Consider the following 22206-nt stretch of genomic DNA (forward strand, 5'->3'; position numbering starts at 1 on the left):
CACCCACAGAGACTCCGTAGACAATCCCTCCATGACATCCACCTTTTCTGCAGCCGTGACACTATCTCCGATCAACAGTGCCACGCCCCCACCTCTTGCCTCCCTCCCTGTCCTTTCTGAAACATCTAAGACCCAGCATTTGAAGTAACCATTCCTGTCCCTGAGCCATCCAAGTCTCTGTAATGGCCACCACATCATAGCTCCAAGTACTGATCCACGCTCTAAGCTCATCCGCTTCGTTCACAATACTCCTTGCGTTAAAATAGACACATCTCAAACCGTCCATCTGAGTGTGTCCCTTTTCTATCACCTGCCTATCCTGCCTCACACACTGTCTCCAAGCTTTCTCTATTTGTGAGCCAAACACCTCTTCCCCAGTCTCTTCAGTTCGGTTCCCACCCCCCAACAATTCTAGTTTAAACTCTCCCCAGCAGCCTTAGCAAACCTCCCCTCCAGGATATTGGTCCCCCCGGGATTTAAGTGCAACCTGTCCTTTTTGTACAGGTCACCCCTGCCCCAAAAGAGGTCCCAATGATCCAGAAATCTGAATCCCTGTCCCCTACTCCAAAAACTACAGCACAATACAGGCTCTTCAGCCCACAATGCTGTGTCGAACATGTACTTACTTTAGAAATTATCCAGGGTTACCCATAGCCCTCTGTTTTTCTGAGCTCCATATACCTATCCAGGAGTCTCTTAAAAGACCCTATCTTATACGCCTCCACCGCTGCCGCCGGCAGCACATTTCAAGTGCTCACCACTCTTTGCGTAAAAAAACCTCTCCCCTGACATTTGCTCTGTATCCATTTCCTTTACTCTTTTTATTTCCAATATGGTTCTACTACTGTTATAGCTTGCAATCTACTTTTGTGACTTTGGGCTGATTGACGGTGTGATTTTGGGCGACAGGGCAATCTGCCGCTTTGCTGTCTCTGAGAGGTTTCCATGAGGCTGCGACTAAAGCCTGAGGTATAGAGGCCAGGAAGACCGGAGGTGGGACATGGGCCCGTGATCAACTCCATCTCTCATCAACATTGCCGATTAAAGTGGTAAGGAAAACTGAAGTCCTCGAGGTGGGTGTGGAGGGTGAGCGAGTGTTCAGCACCGTTTATCAGCCTCTCACTCACATTTATTGAATGGCTGTGTGTAGCGGTCTCTCGCCTGCTGCTCCCAAGGGAAGCTCCTTGTGTTCCTCACTCCCTCGATGCTGTTGTTGGATGGGCTGCAACAAAGTTTAATTGACGTGGATTGTAGATTTGGACTTTTAGGTGTATCATGTGTTCTAGCTCTGGTCGTTCTTATTTGTTACTACCTTTTGGCTACTTTTGAATCGAGCAATGTGCAGATAATGAACACTGAGCTGAACTATACTGAAATATGTCTTTTCATTTTGTGGTTTTATATTCTGTTTTTTGATTTTATTTTTGTTGCTATTTGCAAGATTTTTTTGCAAAAAGGGGGAGGAATTTTGATGCTTCACATTTTTCTTTGGCAGGTTGGTTCCATGGTTCTTGTTTCATGACTGTCTGTGGGGAAGATGAATTTCAGGGTTGTATACTGCATACATACTTGGATAAATATATATATATATATATTTTGACCTTTGATCAATTTGTTTTGTCACTTCCTCAAAGAATTCAATCAAACTTGTGAGGCACGACTTACCCTCTACAAAACCATGCTGACTATCCCTAATCAGTGTGTGCTTCTCCAAAAGCTCATAAATCCCGTCTCTAAAATGCATCTCTAATAGTTGGCTCACCATTGATGTAAGAATCAGAATCAGTTTATTATCACCAGCAAGTGTTGTGAAATTTGTTAACTTAGCAGCAGCAGTTCAATGCAATACAAAATATAGAATAAATAAATTACAATATAAGTATATTGAATAGATTAAAAATTGTGCAAAAACAGAAATAATACACATTTAAAAAAGTGAGGTAGTGTTTATAGGTTCAATGTCCATTTAGGAATTGGATGGCAGAGGGGAGAAGCTGTGCCTGAATTGCTGAGTGTGTGCCTTCAGGCTTCTGTACCTCCTACCTGATGGTAACAGTGACAAAAGGGCATGCCCTGGGTGTTGGGGGTCTTTAATTGGATGCTACCTTTCTGAGACACCGCTCCTTAAAGATGTCCTGAGTTCTTTAGAAACCATAGAAACCATAGAAACTACAGCACAGAAACAGGCCTTTTGGCCCTTCTTGGCTGTGCCGAACCATTTTCTGCCTAGTCCCACTGACCTGCACACGGACCATATCCCTCCATACACCTCCCATCCATGTATCTGTCCAATTTATTCTTAAATGTTAAAAACAACCCACATTTACCACCTCGTCTGGCAGCTCATTCCATACTCCCACCACTCTCTATGTGAAGAAGCCCCCCTTAGTGTTCCCTTTAAACTTTTCCCCCCTCACCCTTAACCCATGTCCTCTGGTTTTTTTCTCCCCTTGCCTCAGTGGGAAAAGCCTGCTTGCATTCACTCTATCTATACCCATCATAATTTTATATACCTCTATCAAATCTCCCCTCATTCTTCTACGCTCCAGGGAATAAAGTCCTAACCTATTCAACCTTTCTCTGTAACTCAGTTTCTCAAGTCCCGGCAACATCCTTGTAAACCTTCTCTGCACTCTTTCAACCTTATTTATATCCTTCCTGTAATTTGGTGACCAAAACTGAACACAATACTCCAGATTCGGCCTCACCAATGCCTTATACAACCTCATCATAACATTCCAGCTCTTATATTCAATACTTCGATTAATAAAGGCCAATGTACCAAAAGCTCTCTTTACGACCCTATCTACCTGTGACGGCACTTTTAGGGAATTTTGTATCTGTATTCCCAGATCCCTCTGTTCCACTGCACTCCTCAGTGCCTTACCATTAACCCTGTATGTTCTACGTTGGTTTGTCCTTCCAACATGCAATACCTCACACTTGTCTGTATTAAACTCCATCTGCCATTTTTCAGCCTATTTTTCCAGCTGGTCCAAGTCCCTCTGCAGGCTCTGAAAACCTTCCTCACTGTCTACTACACCTCCAATCTTTGTATCATCAGCAAACTTGCTGATCCAATTTACCACATTATCATCCAGATCATTGATATAGATGACAAATAACAATGGACCCAGCACTGATCCCTGTGGCACACCACTAGTCATAGGCCTCCACTCAGAGAAGCAATTCTCTACCACCACTCGCTGGCTTCTTCTATCGAGCCAATGTCTAATCCAATTTACCACCTCTCCATGTATACCTAGCGACTGAATTTTCCTAACTAACCTCCCATGAGGGACCTTGTCAAAGGCCTTACTGAAGTCCATGTAGACAATATCCACTGCCTTCCCTTCATCCACTTTCCTGGTAACCTCCTCGAAAAACTCCAACAGATTGGTCAAACATGACCTACCACGCACAAAGCCATGTTGACTCTCCCTAATAAGCCCCTGTCTATCCAAATGCTTGTAGATTCTGTCTCTTAGTACTCCCTCCAATAACTTACGTACTACTGACGTTAAACTCACTGGCCTATAATTTCCCGGATTACTTTTCGATCCTTTTTTAAACAACGGAACAACATGAGCCACTCTCCAATCCTTCGGCACTTCACCCGTAGACAGCGACATTTTAAATATTTCTGCCAGGGCCCCCGCAATTTCAACACAAGTCTCCTTCAAGGTCCAAGGGAACACTCTGTCAGGTCCCGGGGATTTATCCACTTTAATTTTCCTCAAGACAGCAAGCACCTCCTCCTTTTCAATCTGTACAGTTTCCATGGTCTCACTACTTGATTCCCTCAATTCCATAGATTTCATGCCAGCTTCCTTAGTAAATACAGATGCAAAAAACCTATTTAAGATCTCCCCCACTTCCTTTGGTTCCGCACAAAGCCGACCACTCTGATCTTCAAGAGGACCAATTTTATCCCTTACAATCCTTTTGCTCTTAATATACTTGTAAAAGCTCTTTGGGTTATCCTTCACTTTGACTGCCAAGGCAACCTCATGTCTTCTTTTAGCCCTCCTGATTTCTTTCTTAAGTATTTTCTTGCACTTCTTATACTCCTCAAGCTCCTGATTTACCCCCTGTTTCCTATACATTTCATACAACTCCCTCTTCTTCTTTATCAGAGTTGCAATATCCCTTGAGAACCAAGGTTCCTTATTCCTATTCAATTTGCCTTTAATCCTGACAGGAACATACAAACTCTGCACTCTCAAAATTTCCCCTTTGAAGGCTTCCCACCTACCAATCACATCTTTGCCAGAGAACAATCTGTCCCAATCCACACTTTTTAGATCCTTTCTCATTTCTTCAAATTTGGCCTTCTTCCAGTTCAGAACCTCAACCCTAGGACCAGATCTATCCTTGTCCATGATCAAATTGAAACTAATGGTGTTATGATCACTGGAACCAAAGTGCTCCCCTACACAGACTTCCGTCACTTGCCCTAATTCATTACCTAACAGGAGATCCAATATTGCATCCCCTCTAGTTGGTCCCTCTATATATTGATTTAGAAAACTTTCCTGAACACATTTTACAAACTCTAAACCATCTAGACCCGTAACAGTATGGGAGTCCCAATCAATGTATGGAAAATTAAAATCCCCTACCACCACAACTTTATGTTTCCTGCAGTTGCCTGCTATCTCTCTGCAGATTTGCTCTTCCAAGTTCGTTGACTATTGGGTGGTCTGTAATACAATCCCACTAATGTGGCCATACCTTTCCTGTTTCTCAGCTCCACCCATAAGGACTCAGTAGACAAGCCCTCTAATCTGTCCTGCCTGAGCACTGCTGTAATATTTTCCCTAACAAGCAATGCTACTCCCCCACCTTTCATTCCTCTGCCTTGATCACATCTGAAACATCGGAACCCTGGAATATTAAGCTGCCAGTCCTGCCCCTCCTGTAGCCAAGTTTCAGTAATTGCTACAACATCATAATTCCACGTATCAATCCACGCCCTCAACTCATCCGCCTTCCCTGCAATACTCCTAGCATTGAAATATATACACCTCAGAAGATTTTTACCACCACTCACAACCTTTCTATCAGCGGATTTGTTTAAACCTTCAACATCATTTATTTTCACCCCAGTCACACTGTCAGCTCTGGCACTCTGGTTCCCATCCCCCTGCAAATCTAGTTTAAAGCCTCCCCAATAGGGAGCAGCAGTTGAGTTCAGCAGCCCCCTGGGTGTCTGAGCAGCCCTCTTTAGGATCGCTCTGCTCACCTCCACGGAGGAAGGGGCTGGAAAAGGTGCCTCAAACATAGTCTGCTTCACTTCACCCTGGCCAGCTTACCGCGGCTGGTGGGGATCCCTCACAGCGGTCGACCTACAACGGTGAAGAAGAAAGTGATGGTGCTCAACCTTGGCACATGGAACGTGAGAACTCTGCGAGATAACATCAAGGCAGACAGACCAGAGAGAAGAACTGCACTGGTTGCAAAAGAGCTAGCTCACTACAACGTGGACATAGCAGCTGTCAGTGAAACGTGCCTAGCAGACAAGGGCCAGCTGACAGAACGTAGTGGTGGATACACGTTCTTCTGGAGCGGTTGCAGCAGCGCTGAACGACGAGAAGCAGGTGTGGGATTTGCCATCAATTCTAACCTCGCCCGTAAACTCACCAAGCACCCAGAGAGCATCAACGACCGCCTGATGACACTTCAGCTCCCACTTGCAAACAAGAAGAGTGCTATGCTGATTAGTGCCTACGCTCCCACCATGACCAACCCAGATGACATTAAAGACAAGTTCTATGAAGAACTCGACGCCCTCATCTCAGCAATCCCACAGTCAGAGAAGCTCATCATTCTCAGGGACTTCAATGCCAGAGTAGGGACAGACTACCAAACCTGGGAAGGGATCATTGGAAGACACGGCACTGGCAAGTGTAACAACAACGGCCTTCTGCTCCTCAAGACATGTGTGTCACACGACCTTGTCCTCACCAACACCCTGTTCCGCCTACCCACCCGTAAGAAGACGTCATGGATGCACCCATGCTCGAAGCACTGGCATCTGATTGACTACATCATCACCAGGAAGAGGGACAGGATGGATGTCAGAGTGACAAGAGCCATGTGTGGTGCTGACTGCTGGACCGACCACCGCCTCATTGTGTCCAAGTTCAGGCTTCGCATTCTGCCCATGAGAAGACCCCAAGGGCAGAAGATTGCAAAGAGACTGAATGTCTCCAAGCTGAAAAGCAGCAGGGTTGCAGAAGAATTCGTCGATGACCTTGAAGGCAAACTGCCAGACATACCACAGGATGACGGGACCAGCGTTGAGGAACAGTGGACGGCCTTCAGAGACGCTGTCTACACTACCGCCCTCGAACATCTCGGACCAGCAACCCGAAGAAACCAAGACTGGTTCGATGAGAATGATGAAGAAATACAGGCACTACTATCGGAGAAACATGAACATTACAGAGCGCATCAGAACGACCCCACATCACTAGCCAAGAAAGATGCCTTTACCAACACGAGAAGGTGCAGAAAAAACTTCGCGAGATGCAGGACAGCTGGTTCAGCAAGAAGGCCGATGAAATCCAGGGCTATGCAGACAGCCAGGACGTAAAGCGTTTCTACGATGCGCTTAAGGCTGTATACGGACCCCAGTCCTCCGGCTCCTCACCCCTCCTCAACGCAGATGAGACGCAGCTGCTGACAGAGAAGAAGCAGATTCTGGATCGGTGGGCTGAGCACTTTAACAACGTCCTTAACCACCCTGCCGACATCAACGACGAGGCCATTGCCCGCCTGCCCCAGGTAGAGATCAACAAGAACCTCGACACCCTCCCCACAGTAGATGAAGTCAGGAAGGCAGTGAAGCAACTCTCCTGTGGCAAAGCGCCAGGACCCGATGCAATCCCTGCTGAGGTATACAAAGCAGGAGGCCCTGTCATGATGCAAAAGCTGACTGTTCTTTTCCAGTCCATGTGGAAAGAGGGACAGGTCCTGCAACAGCTGAAAGATGCCAGCATAGTCCACATCTACAAGAGAAAAGGCAACCGCCAGTCTTGCGACAACCACCGAGGCATCTCCCTCTTGTCCATTGCGGGGAAGATTCTGGCCCGTGTCCTGCTCAACCGCCTTCTCCAACATCTTGAGCAAGGTCTGCTCCCAGAAAGCCAGTGCGGCTTCCGTGCTGAACGTGGGACCGCGGACATGATTTTTGCTGCGCGCCAACTCCAGGAAAAATGCCAGGGGCAACACAGCGACCTCTTCGTGACCTTTGTCGATCTAACCAAGGCTTTCGATACGATCAGCAGAGAAGGCTTGTGGAAGATCATGGAGAAGTTTGGCTGCCCCAGCAAGTTCATCACAATCGTCCGGCAGTTCCACGACGGTATGATGGTGAAAGTTCTGGATGACGGCGACGAGTCGGAGGCCTTCCTAGCGACAAATGGCGTCAAACAAGGCTGTGTTCTTGCCCCGACTCTGTTCAGTATGGTATTCTCTGCCATGCTGACAGATGCCTTCCGTAACTACGAAGAAGGAATCCACGTCAGGTACAGGACTGACGGCAGGTTGTTCAACCTTAGGCGCCTGCAGGCAGTTACAAAGGTGCAAGAGACTGTCATCAGAGACTTGTTGTTTGCTGATGACTGCGCACTCAACGTCAGCACAGAGCAGGAGATGCAGCGTGAAATGGACCGCTTCTCACAAGCCTGCGACAACTTCGGTCTCACTATCAGCACCATAAAGACCGAAGTTATGTACCAGCCTGCCCCAGGAAAGCCATACCAGGAGTCGCGCATCACGGTGAAGGGCCAGAACCTCCAGGCAGTCGACAACTTCACCTACCTGGGCAGCATACTCCCTCGCACAGTGAACATAGACGCTGAGGTCAACAACAGGATTGCCAAAGCCAGCGCCGCCTTTGGGAGACTCCGTGAGAATGTCTGGGAGCGGACAGGACTCAGCCTTACCACCAAGCTGAAGGTCTACTGTGCAGTGGTCCTTACCACCCTCCTTTACGCCAGCGAGACTTGGACTGTCTACAGCAGACACGCCAAACAGCTCAACCACTTTCACCTGAGCTGTCTCCGCAGACTCCTCCACATCAGGTGGCAGGACAAAGTCCCCGACACGGAAATCCTGGAATGAGCTGGGCTCTGCAGCATCTACACCCTCCTGCTGAAAGCCCAAGCCAGGTGGGCTGGACATGTGGTCAGAATGCCAGACAGCCGATTGCCTAAGCAGTTGCTGTACGGAGAACTGTGTCAGGGCAAGCGCTCAGTCGGGGGGCAGAAGAAACATTACAAAGACTGCCTCAAAGCGTCTCTCAAAGGCCTGGGTGTCGACATCAACACGTGGGAGACACTTGCCCTCGACCGTCCAGCTTGGTGCAGCAAGATCACCACAGGAGCCCGTGCAGCTGAAGTCAGGCACATCATCGAGGCGCAACGAAAGCGTGCTGTGCGCAAGGCCCAAGCAGCATCCACTGCCACGACAGCACCCACCCACTTGTGTCCCACATGTGGGCGAGCCTTCAGGGCCCGGATTGGCCTCATCAGTCACCTCCGGACCCACAGCCACCAATCTCCCATTTGACTTTGAAGCCATGGTCATCTTCGACTACGAAGGACGAACAGCCCATTGAGCTGGCAAACAAACCGCTAGGGCAGAAGAGGTCTGATAAAGTTCAGGAAGGGCGCGAGAAGTTTATCTCGGCCGGATTGGTGTCGGTGAAGGAGGGGTTAAACCCGGTTCCAGTACGGATCTGGAGAGACATTGGAGTTTGTCAGTCACTGATCTTAAGGAGTGTTTTAGACTTTAGTTCAGAGACCGAGACTGGGGAGGTCAGTGTGATAAAAGGCATTGGGGAAGGGACTGAAGCAGTACCTTTGCACCAGATACACCTAAAAAGCGACTTGGTCTCCGGACCGATCACGATCGGGGTGAGGCCCGAACTACCGATGGAAGACGTGGAGGTCCTACTCGGTAATGACCTCGCCGGCGGAAATGTGTTCTCAGCAGTAAAACTGACAGGCCAGCCTGCCCGCATTGAGGCCCCGCCCATCGACTCACAGGTTTATCCCGTTTGCGCAGTGACTCGGCGCATGTCCAGAAAGGCTGCCGAAGCGAATGTAGATTTAGCTGAGACATTTTTACCAGCCTTGTACCAAGAGGGGTTAGAAAGTGAAAAGAAGGAGCATAGTAGAACGGAAGGAAGTAAGGGAGTTGAGTTAGACTTATCATTAGCAAGGAAGGAATTTATACAGGCACAGGAACGAGACGAGGAGCTGATGGTTTTGATGGAGACAGCTCTCTGAAGCAGAATTAAAAAGGGAGCCAGTGTCCTATCATGTGAAGGAGGGAGTACTAAGGAGGAAATGGAGACCAACTACCGTGCCCGCAGATGAGGAATGGGGGGTGGTGCCGAAAGTTTGTGGGGATGAGATTTTTGGCCTGGCCCACAGGATACCTCTCGGTGGACATTTTGGGGTGGGGAGGACAGTCGATGGAATCGTGAGGGAGTTTTGCTGGCCGCACAGGAGGAAGGATGCTATTGACTATTGTAGACGTGAGCTAAGACAGTTACAGGCTATTGATATGCTAACAGCTTGCCACGATAAGCGAGCAGACCTAGTTGGTGTTATCACGAAAATTAATGAGGCTAGGGTGCCACCTGATAAGGGGAAAACCCATTTTGAAAAGATAAGTATGGTGCCGACCAGATGGGAGAACTCTATTGTTTTGGCCAGCTTTGCTGATAAGGTCTCTCCCTTAACCCCTGAACAGAGCGAACCGCTGAGAAAGCTAATTAACCGGCACGCACACGTATGTCCGGATGTCCCCTGGCGATGCAAAGAGCCGGGACATGGTGTTGTTGTCACATCAGGTCAGCCTAGTAAGCAACACCCCTATAGGATGATTAATTCAGTGACAAAAGGGCTAAAGGACGCAGAAGCGTATATTGACGATTTAGTGATCTGGAGTGACACGTGGGACGAGCACATTGTGGAACTGTTTAAATGGCTGACTGAAGCCAGCCTGACAGTGAACCTCGCAAAAAGTGAATTCGGCCATGCAAAGGTCACTTATATGGGATTTGTGGTAGGACAGGGGCAGCTGGCTCCGATGCAGGCTAAGGTGAGGGCTATCTCTGAAGACCCCACCCCAACAGACAAGAGAGCCCTGAGAAGGTTCTTGGGGATAGTGGGGTACTATCGGAAGTTTTGCAAAAACTTTGCGGATATTACCCTCCCTCTTACTAAGCTCTTGCCAAAGAATGCGAAGTTTGTGTGGGACGACCTTTGTTATATTTGTCCGGCACGGAAACCACTGATAATTTACACTGATCACAACCCATTAGTGTTTTTGGCCACTATGAAGGATAAAAACAAAAGGTTACTAAATTGGAGCCTGGTCTTAGAGGGATTTGATATTAAAATAACACATATAAAAGGAATGGAAAATGTGATTTCTGACTGTCTGTTAAGGTGTTGAAAACTTAAAGTTCTCTGTATTAGCCAAATAGCTGATGACCCTGTATATTAGTGTGTATCTATTAATGTATTCATGCTCATACGGTAAAAATCCTTTGAAGGATAGGGGTGTGACGACAAACCAAGTTATCAGAAGATTGATGCTAATGAGAAAGAGATAAGAGAGACAATGGAGGAACGTTCAAAATGTTAATGAGAGAGAAGAGAGAAATAACGGAAAAGAAACACAGTTCAGAATATTGACAGCCCGGTTGCTTTGAACCTGAACTGTTTGAAGTTTGATGGACAGGCGATACCCCAGCGGGGGGATAAAAAGGACAGGTTCACTAAGGCATGAGACACCACGAGATCACAAAATAATGAGATCCTGGAAGAGCGGTGTGCTCCCACAAGTTGGTGGGAGTTGGAGGTCTGGTTCGAGGGAACCGACCATAAACTGACAGGGTGAAAAGGGACGATCGGCGGGAACCTGGTGTGTGTGTCCGCCCTTGCCTGGGTGCCAGGTTCATCGCAGAAGAACGGTCGTATCCGGAACGGAGGGGTCACAGTCGGTGACCACAGAAGACATAAAAGGGTTCACCCGAAAGCTAACTGCAAAGAACATCAAAGGTCTGTTTGAATCAAAATTTGCATTCTATCTCTCTCTCCAACAGCGCAACAGCGATTACTGTGAACTGTACTAAGCTGAACTGAACTCTGTGTCACTTGAGACTGATCATTTTACCCCTAGACTGCGAAAGAGCTTGGTTGATTCCTATTACCCTAGTTCTGTGTACATGTGTGTTTTATCATTGCCTACCTGTTGCATTTATATCCTTACGATTAGAGTACTGTGTTACTTATTTCTTTAATAAAACTGTATTAGTTTCTGCTAAACCAGATTCCAACACGTGGTCCATTTCTGCTGGTTTGGCAACCCAGTTACAGGGTATGTAACAGCCCAAAGAAGGCAAAGAGTGGCTATAAATGGAATGTATTCTGTCTGGTATTCCACAGGGATCAGTGACTCACAGAAACATAGAAAAACTATACAGGCTCTTTGGCCCACAAAGCTGTGCTGAACATGTACTTACTTAGAAATTACCCATAGCCCTCTATTTTTCTAAGCTCCAAGTACCTATCCAGGAGTCTCTTAGAAGACCCTATCATATCCACCTCCACCATCATCACCGGCAGCTCATTCCACGCACTCACCACTCTGCATGTGTAAAAAAAAACATACCCCTGACATCCCCTCTGTACCTACTTCCAAGCACCTTAAAACTGTGTCCACTTGTGTTAGTCATTTTAGCCCTGGAAAAAGATTCTGACTATCCACACGATCAATGCCTCTCATCATCTTACACACCTCAACCAGGTCACCTCTCATCCTCCATCACTCCAAGGAGAAAAGGCTGAGTTCACTCAAGCTGCCTTCATAAGGCATGCTCCCCAATCCAGGCAACATCCTTGTAAATCTCCTCTGCACCCTTTCTATGGTTTCCACATCCTTCCTGCAGTGAGGCGACCAGAACTGAGCACAGTACTCCAAGTGGGGTCTAACCATGGTCCTATATAGCTGTAACATTCAATCCCAAACTCAAACTCAATCCCATGGTTGAAGAAGGCCAATGCACTATATGCCTTCTTAACCACAGAGACAACCTGCGCAGCAGCTTTGAGTGTCCAATGGACTCGGACCCCAAGATCCCTCTGATCCTACACACTACCAAGAGTCTTACCATTAGTACTATATTCTGCCATCATATTTGACCTACCAAAATGAACCACTTCACAATTATCTGGTTTGAACTCCATCTGCCACTTCTCAGTATAGTTTTGCATCCTATTGATGTCTCGCTGTAACCTCTGACAGCCTCCACACGATCCACAACAACCTCAACCTTTGATTTGCATGAGAAAGTGGAAGGCTGGGTTAGTAAGTTGCAGATGTCATGAGGGTTGGTGGAGTTGTAGGCAGTGTAGAAGTTTGCTGTAGGTTACACTGACAGCATGCAGAGCTGGACTGATGGAGTTTTATCTGGAAAGTGTGAAGTGATTCACTTTGGAAGATCAAATTTGATGGCAGAATACAGGGATAATGGCAGGATTCTTGGCAGTGTAGAGGAACAAAGGGATCTTGGGGTCCACATCCATATATCCCTTAAAAGTTGCTGCACAAGTTGATACAAGTTAAGATGTGTTGGCCTTCATTAGTCAGGGGATTGAGTTCAAGAGCCTAGAGGTAATGTTGCAGCTCGATATAAAGCCCTGGTTAGATCATACTTGGAAAATTGTGCTCAGTTTTAGTCTGGTCCTTATAGGAAGGACATGAAAGCTTTAGGGAGGGTGCAGAGGAGATTATCTGATACTGCCTGGATTAGAGAGCATGTTTTATGAGGATAGGTTGAGTGAAGTAGGGTTTTTCCCTTTGGAGCAAAGGAGGATGAGAGGTGATTTGTTAGAGGTGTACAACATTATAGGAGATATAGAACATAGAACAGTGTAACACACATCAAAGTTGCTGGTGAACGCAGCAGGCCAGGCAGCATCTCTAGGAAGAGGTGCAGTCGACGTTTCAGGCCGAGACCCTTCGTCAGGACTAACTGAAGGAAGAGTGAGTAAGAGATTTGAAAGTTGGAGAGGGAGGGGGAGATCCAAAATGATAGGAGAAGACAGGAGGGGGAGGGATGGAGCCAAGAGCTGGACAGGTGATTGGCAAAAGGGATATGAGAGGATCATGGGACAGGAGGTCCGGGAAGAAAGACAAGGGGGGGGACCCAGAGGATGGGCAAGGGGGATATTCAGAGGGACAGAGGGAGAAAAAGGAGAGTGAGAGGAAGAATGTGTGTATAAAAGTAAGTAACAGATGGGGTACGAGGGGGAGGTGGGGCATTAGCGGAAGTTAGAGAAGTCGATGTTCATGCCATCAGGTTGGAGGCTACCCAGACGGAATATACACGGGAATATTGTGCTGTCATTATAGTACATGCTCTGTCATCCAGGCAGCATCCTGGTAAACCTCTTCTACACCCTCTCCAAAGCCTTAACATCTTTCCTATAATGGGGCAACCAGAAATGTATGCAATACCTCAGATGTGGCCTAACTAGAGTTTTATAAAGTTGCAACATAATTTGCTGACTTTTGAACTCAAATCCTCGACAAATAAACACAAACATGCCATTTGTCTTCTTAGCCATCTGAGCAACATGTGTAACCACTTTCAGGGAATTATGAACTTGGACCCCATCTGCTCAACTGTCTTTTTATATTTGACCTACTAAAGTGCAGCACTTTACATTTGGCCAGATTAAACACCATCTGTCATTTCTTCTCCCTTATCTGTAACTGATTTAAATTCCACTGTGTTCTTTACAAGTCTTCTATTCTATACACAACAACAATCTTTTTATCATTTACATACTTACTAAACCACCTATCTACATTTTCATTCAGGTCATTTATATACATCACAAAGAGCAGAGGCTGCAGTACAAATCCCTGTGGGACAACACTAATCACAGACTTCCAGCTAAAGTAAATCCCTTTGACCACCACCCTCTGTCTCCCATGAGGAAGCCAGGTCTGAATCCAAATGGCCAATTCAATATTGATCCCATGCAATGTTAATCTTCTGGATAAGCCTTAATAAAATCCATGTAGACAACATCCATAGCCCTACCTTCATCAATTCCCCACACTAGCTGGTCAAAAAACTTAAATCAAGTTGGTAAGACATAACTTGACACACATAAAGCAATGCTAGCTTTTCCAAGTGCTCATAGACTCTATCCCTAAAAATTCTGTCCAGTAACTTCAGATCTACTGATGTGAAACTCACCAGTCTATCGTTTCTAGGATTATCCCTGTTTTCCTTCTTGAATAGATAGTGTGGATAGGCAGAAACTTTTTCCTAGGGGGAAATGGCTAATACTGGGGGCATTATTTTAAGGTGATTGGAGGAAAGTTTAGGGACTATGTTAGAGGTAAGTTCTTTACAGAGAGCATGGTGAGTGTATGGAATGCCTTGCAGGAGATTTGTGGAGACAGGTACATTAGGGGCATTTAAGAAACCCTTAGATTTGCAAATAAATGATAGAAAAATGGAGGAAAAGGTTAGCTCAGTCTTAGAGTGGGTTAAAAGATTGGCACAACATCGTGGGATAAAAGGCCTGTCGTGTGCTGTCATTGTCTCAATAGGTATATTTAATGTCAGAGAAATGTATACAATACAGTATACTGTACATCCTGAAATTCTTTTTCTATGTTCTATGTTAAAAAATATTAATTAAGGGCCTCCCCTACCTCCTTCAACTTTAAGCATATGTTTCCACTTTTATCCCTGATTATCCTTGCCCTCACTCTAGTCATCATCCTATTCTTCACGTACGTGTAGAGGCCTTGGAGTTTTCCTTAGTCCAGCTCACTAAGAACTTCTTGTATCCAATTTCTTGTCAACCATGTTTCTTTCAACCTACCATCCTTTCCTTTCCTCAAAGGAAAAAACCTATCCAGAATCTCATCCAAGTGTTACCTAAACAACTTTCACATTTCCATTGTACATTTCCCTGAGCACTTCTGTTCCCAATTTATACTCCCAAGTTCCTGACTAATAGCATCAAAATTAGCCCAACCCAAATTCTATGCTTTCCCATCCTATCTACTCCTACCTTGTCCAAGGCAATGCTGTCACTAATTTCTGTCATTTGGTTGTGGACACTTCAGGAAATACAGTGTATATTCATTGTGCCTATTTATATCAAATTAATCACACAATGTGGCCTCACACAGAACAACGTCAACAGTCATTCTCTATCAAGTATATTGAGCAAAGTTAATATAAAAGAGAAATTACTTAGTTTCATCTGTAAGGAAATTGTGATAACTACTCGAGTGGATTTGACGTATTTCAAGAAAGGTCTGAATTGGAGTTAGTTGATCATGGTAAAGAGAATGCGTCATACCTGGAAATGAAATGTTACATGTCTATTCTCATCACCATTGTGGATGTCAATCTTGGTTACTTGATTTCTGCAATAGAACATAGAAAACAGAATATTACAGAAACAGGCCCTTCAGGCTGCTGCACTGAACTAATTAAGTTACTAACACTTAATCCCTTCTACCTGCACATCCCTTCTCCCTACGTTCCTGAATATCCATGTGCCTATCTAAGAACTTCTTAAATGCCTCCTTTTATCTACCTCTACCCTGGAACCCACCACTCCTTGTGTAATAAAAACCTGCCTCGCACATTTCCTCTGAACTTTCTCCCCTCCAACATGCTCTCTAGTACTAGATATTTCAACCCATCGATAACTATACCGACTATCTAAGGCTCTCACAGTTTTATATATTTATGTCAGGTCTCCCCACAGCCTCCACTGTTTCAAAGAAAACAAACCCAGTTTGTCCAAACACTCCATACAAACCTACCCTCTAAACCAGGATGAATCCTGTTAAACCTCTTCTGCACCCTCTCCACAGCCCCCACACCCTTTCTATAATAGAGCAATCAGAAATGAATGCAATACTCTAGATGTGACCTAACCAGAGTTTTATAAAGTAGAAACAAACTTCCTGACTCTTGGACTCAGTGCCTCGACTAATAAAGACAAGCATGCCACATGCCTTATTTGCCATGCTATCAATTTGTACAGCCACTTTCAGTGACATTAATTGTGTACTTTCTCCTTACATCTGATTTCACATTTGGCTGCATTAAACTCCATCTGCCTTTACTCTGTTCACATCTCCAGCTGATGTCTATCCTGCTATATCCTTTGACAACCTTTTACACTAACTACAGCAACACCAATCTTTGTAATAATTTGAACATTTTGATTAGTTTTATTTAGTTTGAAATTTTTATCACAACACGTTTCAGAAATTAAGTCAATTGTCTGATGCAACAGAAACTCAACAAATAATTTCATGCCAGTCATGCTCCAATTCTGGATGTAGAATTATATACTAAATAATAACTTAGTACATACCAATTAGTACACTGGTATTGCTACATAAAATTATGACAATAAAGGAACTTGTGGAGCAACTAAATTCCAAAAATGACAATATAAGAACTAATGAGCATCTACATTCCAAAAATTACAATACAGGAACTTGTGGAACATCTACATTCCAGTAATGACAATATAGGAACTCAGACCATAAGATATAGAAGCAGAATTAGGCCATTTGACCTATTGAGTGTGCTCTGCCATTTCAGCAAAGCTGATCTAATTGTTCTTTAAGCCCCAGTCTCCTGCCGCCTTCCTCTATCCTTTCATGCCCTGACTAATCAAGAATCTATCAACCTCTGCCTTAAATATGCATAAAGACTTGGCCTCCACAGCTGCCTGTGGCAAAGAATTCCACAGAAATGACAAAATAGGAACTTGAAAAGCATCTAAATTCCAGTAATGACAATATAGGCACTTATGGAGTGACTACATTCTAAAAATGATAATGTATGAACTTGTGAGCATCTAAATTTCAAAAGTGACAATATAGGAACCACAGAGTGATATAGGAATCTGTGGAGCAACCATATTCCAAAAATGGCGAAATCTATGGCAATAGATTCATATAATCTATTGCAATAGATGGCAATGATGAACCACATTCCAAAAGTGACAGTACAGGAACCATGGAGCAACTACATTCTAAAAATGCCAATATAGTAAATTGGGGAGCATTTACATTTCAAATATGACAACAGAGGAACTTGGAAATTCCAAAAATGATAATATAGGAACTTGTGAGTGAATACATTCCAAAAATGACAGTACTAGAATGCGTGGAGCAACTATATTGGTCTATATGACAATATTAGATCTTGTGAAACAACCATAGGTTTTTGCAAATAAAATAGCGAGGCATTTTATGTTTAGAAAAAACCTTAACACTTATTTATTATACTCCAGACACTGACCACAAAGCATGGTAACAGAACTTTACATAATTACATCATCACGTCAGACCAGCCTCGTAAAGTGAACCCCATTTCAATTTCAGTGGTTATGAATGATGTACGTTTCCACCAATTACATTACCCTATACAGGCCCCACCAGAATTAATTAAAACCTGTCTGGTGCTCGGATGAGCTACCTGGCTTGGGTCCCATGTTCCATGGGTTGTGGAACATCAAGTGCCTCTGGCTCATCCAGAAGTGTGTTGACACGCTCATAGTCAGGTCATGATGGCAGGAGTATCATACTGGAATCCTCCAAATCTTGGTGGGCCAGTTTAAGGCAATGTATCAAAACACATTCAGGATTGCCACTCTTATCTATGATAAAGGTCTTTTCTCTCCATTCAAAAATGCCAAGTGGACCAACATAAGAGGGACTAAGTTGATATTGATGTGCATCATGACAGACCTAAACAAACGAGGTAAAGTGTAAGTCAACAGGGACCCAATGGTGTTGTACACCATGATGGGACATAGAAATAGGTACAAAGGAATTTAATTTACTAAGGGAGTGGAATGCTATAGAGAGGTTGACCAGGCTGTCATAGCATCAGGAATAAAATCCATGGATGACTGCAGGTCCTCTTCTGGAGCTGTTCTGAGCCCCAGCAGGATTTATGGGAGATGATCATGCCAACATTCATCTATCAGGGAAGCCCTCAGAGCAACCTTTAAGGACTGCTCACAGAGGCCATTGGACTGTGGGTGATATGCCATGGCGTGATGTAGCTTAACGCTGGGCCATCACAGTCCAGGGGTCTGATATGAACTGGGATGAACTACAACAATTGTTCATCCCAGTTTGGCAAAAGAATAAATCAAGGAAGGTAGTGCACCCGTGGCTGACAAGGGAAATTACGGATAGTATCAATTCCAAAGAAGAAGCATACAAATTAGCCAGAAAAAGTGGCTCACCTGAGGACTGGGAGAAATTCAGAGTTCAGCAGAGGAGGAAACAGGGCTTAATTAGGAAGGGGAAAAAAGATTATGAGAGAAAACTGGCAGGGAACATAAAAACTGACTGTAAAAGCTTTTATAGATATGTGAAAAGAAAAAGATTGGTTCAGACAAATGTAGGTCCCCTACAGACAGAAACAGGTGAATTGATTATGGGGAGCAAGGACATGGCAGACCAATTGAATAACTACTTTGGTTCTGTCTTCACTAAGGAGGACATAAATAATCTTCTGGAAATAGTAGGGGATAGAGGGTCCAGTGAGATGGAGGAACTGAGGGAAATACATGTTAGTAGGGAAGTGGTGTTAGGTAAATTGAAGGGATTAAAGGCAGATAAATCCCCAGGGCCAGATGGTCTGCATCCCAGAGTGCTTAAGGAAGTAGCCCAAGAAATAGTGGATGTATTAGTGATAAGTTTTCAAAACCCTTTAGATTCTGGACTAGCTCCTGAGGATTGGAGGGTGGCTAATGTAACCTCACTTTTTAAAAAAGGAGGGAGAGAGAAACCTGGGAATTATAGACTGGTTAGCCTAACATCGATGGTAGGGAAACTGCTAGAGTCAGTTATCAAAGATGTGATAACAGCACATTTGGAAAGCGGTGAAATCATTGGGCAAAGTCAGCATGGATTTGTTGAAAGGAAAATCATGTATGATGAATCTCATAGAATTTTTTGAGGATGTAACTAGTAGAGTGGATAGGGGAGAACCAGTGGATGTGGTATATTTGGATTTTCAAAAGGCTTTTGACAAGGTCCCACACAGGAGATTAGTATGCAAACTTAAAGCATACGGTATTGGGGTTAAAGGTGTTGATGTGGATAGAGAATTGGTTGGCAGACAGAAAGCAAAGAGTGGGAATAAACGGGACCTTTTCAGAATGGCAGGCAGTGACTAGTGGGGTACCGCAAGGCTCAGTGCTGGGACCCCAGTTGTTTACAACATATATTAATGACTTAGATGAGGGAATTAAATGCAGCATCTCCAAGTTTGCGGATGACACGAAGCTGGGCTGCAGTGTTAGCTGTGAGGAGGATGCTAAGAGGATGCAGGGTGACTTGGATAGTTTAGGTGAGTGGGCAAATTCATGGCAGATGCAATTTAATGTGGATAAATGTGAGGTTATCCACTTTGGTGGCAAAAACAGGAAAACAGATTATTATCTGAATGGTGGCCAATTAGGAAAAGGGGAGGTGCAACGAGACCTGGGTGTCATTATACACCAGTCATTGAAAGTGGGCATGCAGGTACAGCAGGCGGTGAAAAAGGCAAATGGTATGCTGGCATTCATAGCAAGAGGATTCGAGTACACGAGTAGGGAGGTACTACTGCAGTTGTACAAGGCCTTGTTGAGATCACGCCTGGAGCATTGTGTGCTGTTTTGGTCCCCTAATCTGAGGAAAGACATCCTTGCCATAGAGGGAGTACAAAGAAGGTTCACCAGATTGATTCCTGGGATGGTAGGACCTTCGTATGATGAAAGACTGGATCAACTAGGCTTATACTCGGAATTTAGAAGATTGAGGGGGGATCTTATTGAAATGTATAAAATCCTAAAGTGATTGGACAGGCTAGATGCAGGAAGATTGTTCCCAATGTTGGGGAAGTCCAGAACAAGGGGTCACAGTTTGAGGATAAAGGGGAAGCCTTTTAGGACCGAGATTAGGAAAAAACTTCTTCACACAGAGAGTGGTGAATCTGTGAAACTCTCTGCCACAGGAAACAGTTGAGGCCAGTTTATTGGCTATAGTTAAGGGGGAGTTAGATATGGCTCTTGTGGCTAAAGGGATCAGGGGGTATGGAGGGAAGGCTGGTACAGGGTTCTGAGTTGGATGATCAGCCATGATCATACTGAATGGCGGTGCAGGCTCGAAGGGCTGAATTGCCTACTCCTGCACCTATTTTCTATGTTTCTATGTTTCTATGAATCGGGGGCCACGGTCAGAGGAAATATCAGAAGGCGTTCCAAACCGAGCAACCAAGGTGCTGATGAACACCCGGGCCACGTTGGTGGCCATCATCAAAGCTGTAAGGATGACCTCGAGCCACCTGGTTGTACTGTCCACCTTGGTAGGAGGTGCGTGAAACTGCAGGAGGAGGGAAGAGGACCAACAAGGTCCACATTAACATGGTCAAATCATTGTTCAGGGACCTCAAAAGGTGCTAATGGAACCTGAACAAAATGGTTCATTTTTGCCTGTTGGCATTCCACACAGGCTGCAGTCCAGTCACAGACATCCTTCCTAAGGCCACGCTACACAAACTTTAGTGCAAGCAGTTTCTGTGAGGCCTTCTGGACTGGATGTGAAAAGTCGTGTATGGTGTCAGAAATGGTCTGCCTCCGTTTGCAGGCACTATGGGGTGAGGGCAATCGGTTGAGATATTGCACAGGAGAGAAACCCCAGCTCCCCCAAACTTAATGTCAGCCAACCACAGGCCTATGACTGCTGTTCAGTAAGCCTGGACCTCTGGGTCAGTAGCTTGTTCGGCTGCCATGCTGGCATAGTGAGCCCCTCTGTGAACGGCCTCAAAGGCTGCTTGTGAGAGGCAGTCAGCCACGGCTTTATTTTTTCCCTTGAAACTGAATGTTGTATATCAGTTGTGAACTGTGATATATTGGTCAGGTGGCGTTGCTGCCATGCAGACCAAGGGTCAGGTATTTTGGCCACCATGTGCACGAGGGTTTTGTAGTCAATGAATACTATGAAATGATAACCGTCTAGAAAAAAACTAAAGTGCTGGATAACCAGACAGAAACTGAAAAGCTCAAGATCAAACGTGCTGTACTTCCTTTCAGGGTGATGGAGCTGCCGGTTGAAGAAGTTGAGCGGCTGCCACAAGCCTCCAACTGTTCGTGCACAGCACCCACAGCCTAGTCTGAAGCATCAGTAGTAATGGCTGCAGGTGCACTGGGGAGTGGGTGCACCCAGTAGGGTCATGTTGGAAAGAGCTTGTTTGGTATCATCAAATGCCCTGGTTATGTTCGCTGACCAGAAAAGCACATGATTAGGGGTATTGTCTTTAAGCACACTATACCAGGGGAATTGGCCTCAGCTTATACAAACCAAGCAACAGCATTTTGCTCCAAAAACTCTGGCAGCTTCAAAGCAACTGTATTGGCCGACATGTTCAATAACTCTGGAATTGTCCTAAAGCATCAGGGTCACCAATGTAGATTTTCGCAAATAATATGCTGTGAGGCGTTTTATATTTAAGAAAAAACATAATGCTCATTTATTGTTCTCCAAACACTGAACACAAAGCATGGCAACAGAACTTTACGTAATTACATCATCACGTCAGACTAGCCTCTTAAAGTGAATCCCAGCTCAATGTCAGTGATTGTGAATTCTGTACGTTTCCACCAATTACATTACCCTACATAACTACATTTCAAAATTAAAATATTTTTTGAAAATATGATTTTGAGAATTAATTCTTGAAATAACACTTACAGTGGTTTCAGGAACACACTCAAACCATGCCTCCTGGGAATATTATGGGTCCATTGAGCAAGATCTCCACCTCCATTTTTGCTGTAAATTGATATTTAAAGAGGATTAACTGTTTAAGAGTGACATTTTATGAAGAAAAAGCCTAAAGTTGTCATGTCTGGCAAAAAAAGCAGCTGGAAACAAAATGCAAGCAATAGGAATTCTGCAGATGCTGGAAATTCAAGCAACACACATCAAAGTTGCTGGTGAACGCAGCAGGCCAGGCAGCATCTCTAGGAAGAGGTGCAGTCGACGTTTCAGGCTGAGACCCTTCGTCAGGACTAACTGAAGGAAGAGTTAGTAAGAGATTTGAAAGTGGGAGGAGGA

General features: G+C 44.9%; 1 protein-coding gene across 2 annotated transcripts in view; it reads right to left on the reverse strand.

Annotated features, from left to right (window-relative positions):
* LOC134337106 (integrin alpha-E-like) overlaps positions 1-22206 on the reverse strand; it is a 296891-nt gene that overhangs the window by 47383 nt on the left and 227302 nt on the right. For both annotated transcript variants that reach the window (XM_063031953.1, XM_063031952.1), the window contains exons 24-25: positions 21841-21921; positions 15420-15486 (exon numbers count right to left, since the gene is read on the reverse strand). In XM_063031953.1, the coding sequence (XP_062888023.1) occupies positions 15420-15486; positions 21841-21921 (148 nt within the window). The remainder of the gene's footprint in view (positions 1-15419; positions 15487-21840; positions 21922-22206) is intronic.

This window comes from Mobula hypostoma, chromosome 23 (genome assembly GCF_963921235.1).
Source record: "Mobula hypostoma chromosome 23, sMobHyp1.1, whole genome shotgun sequence".
In the NCBI taxonomy this organism is placed as follows: domain Eukaryota; kingdom Metazoa; phylum Chordata; class Chondrichthyes; order Myliobatiformes; family Myliobatidae; genus Mobula; species Mobula hypostoma.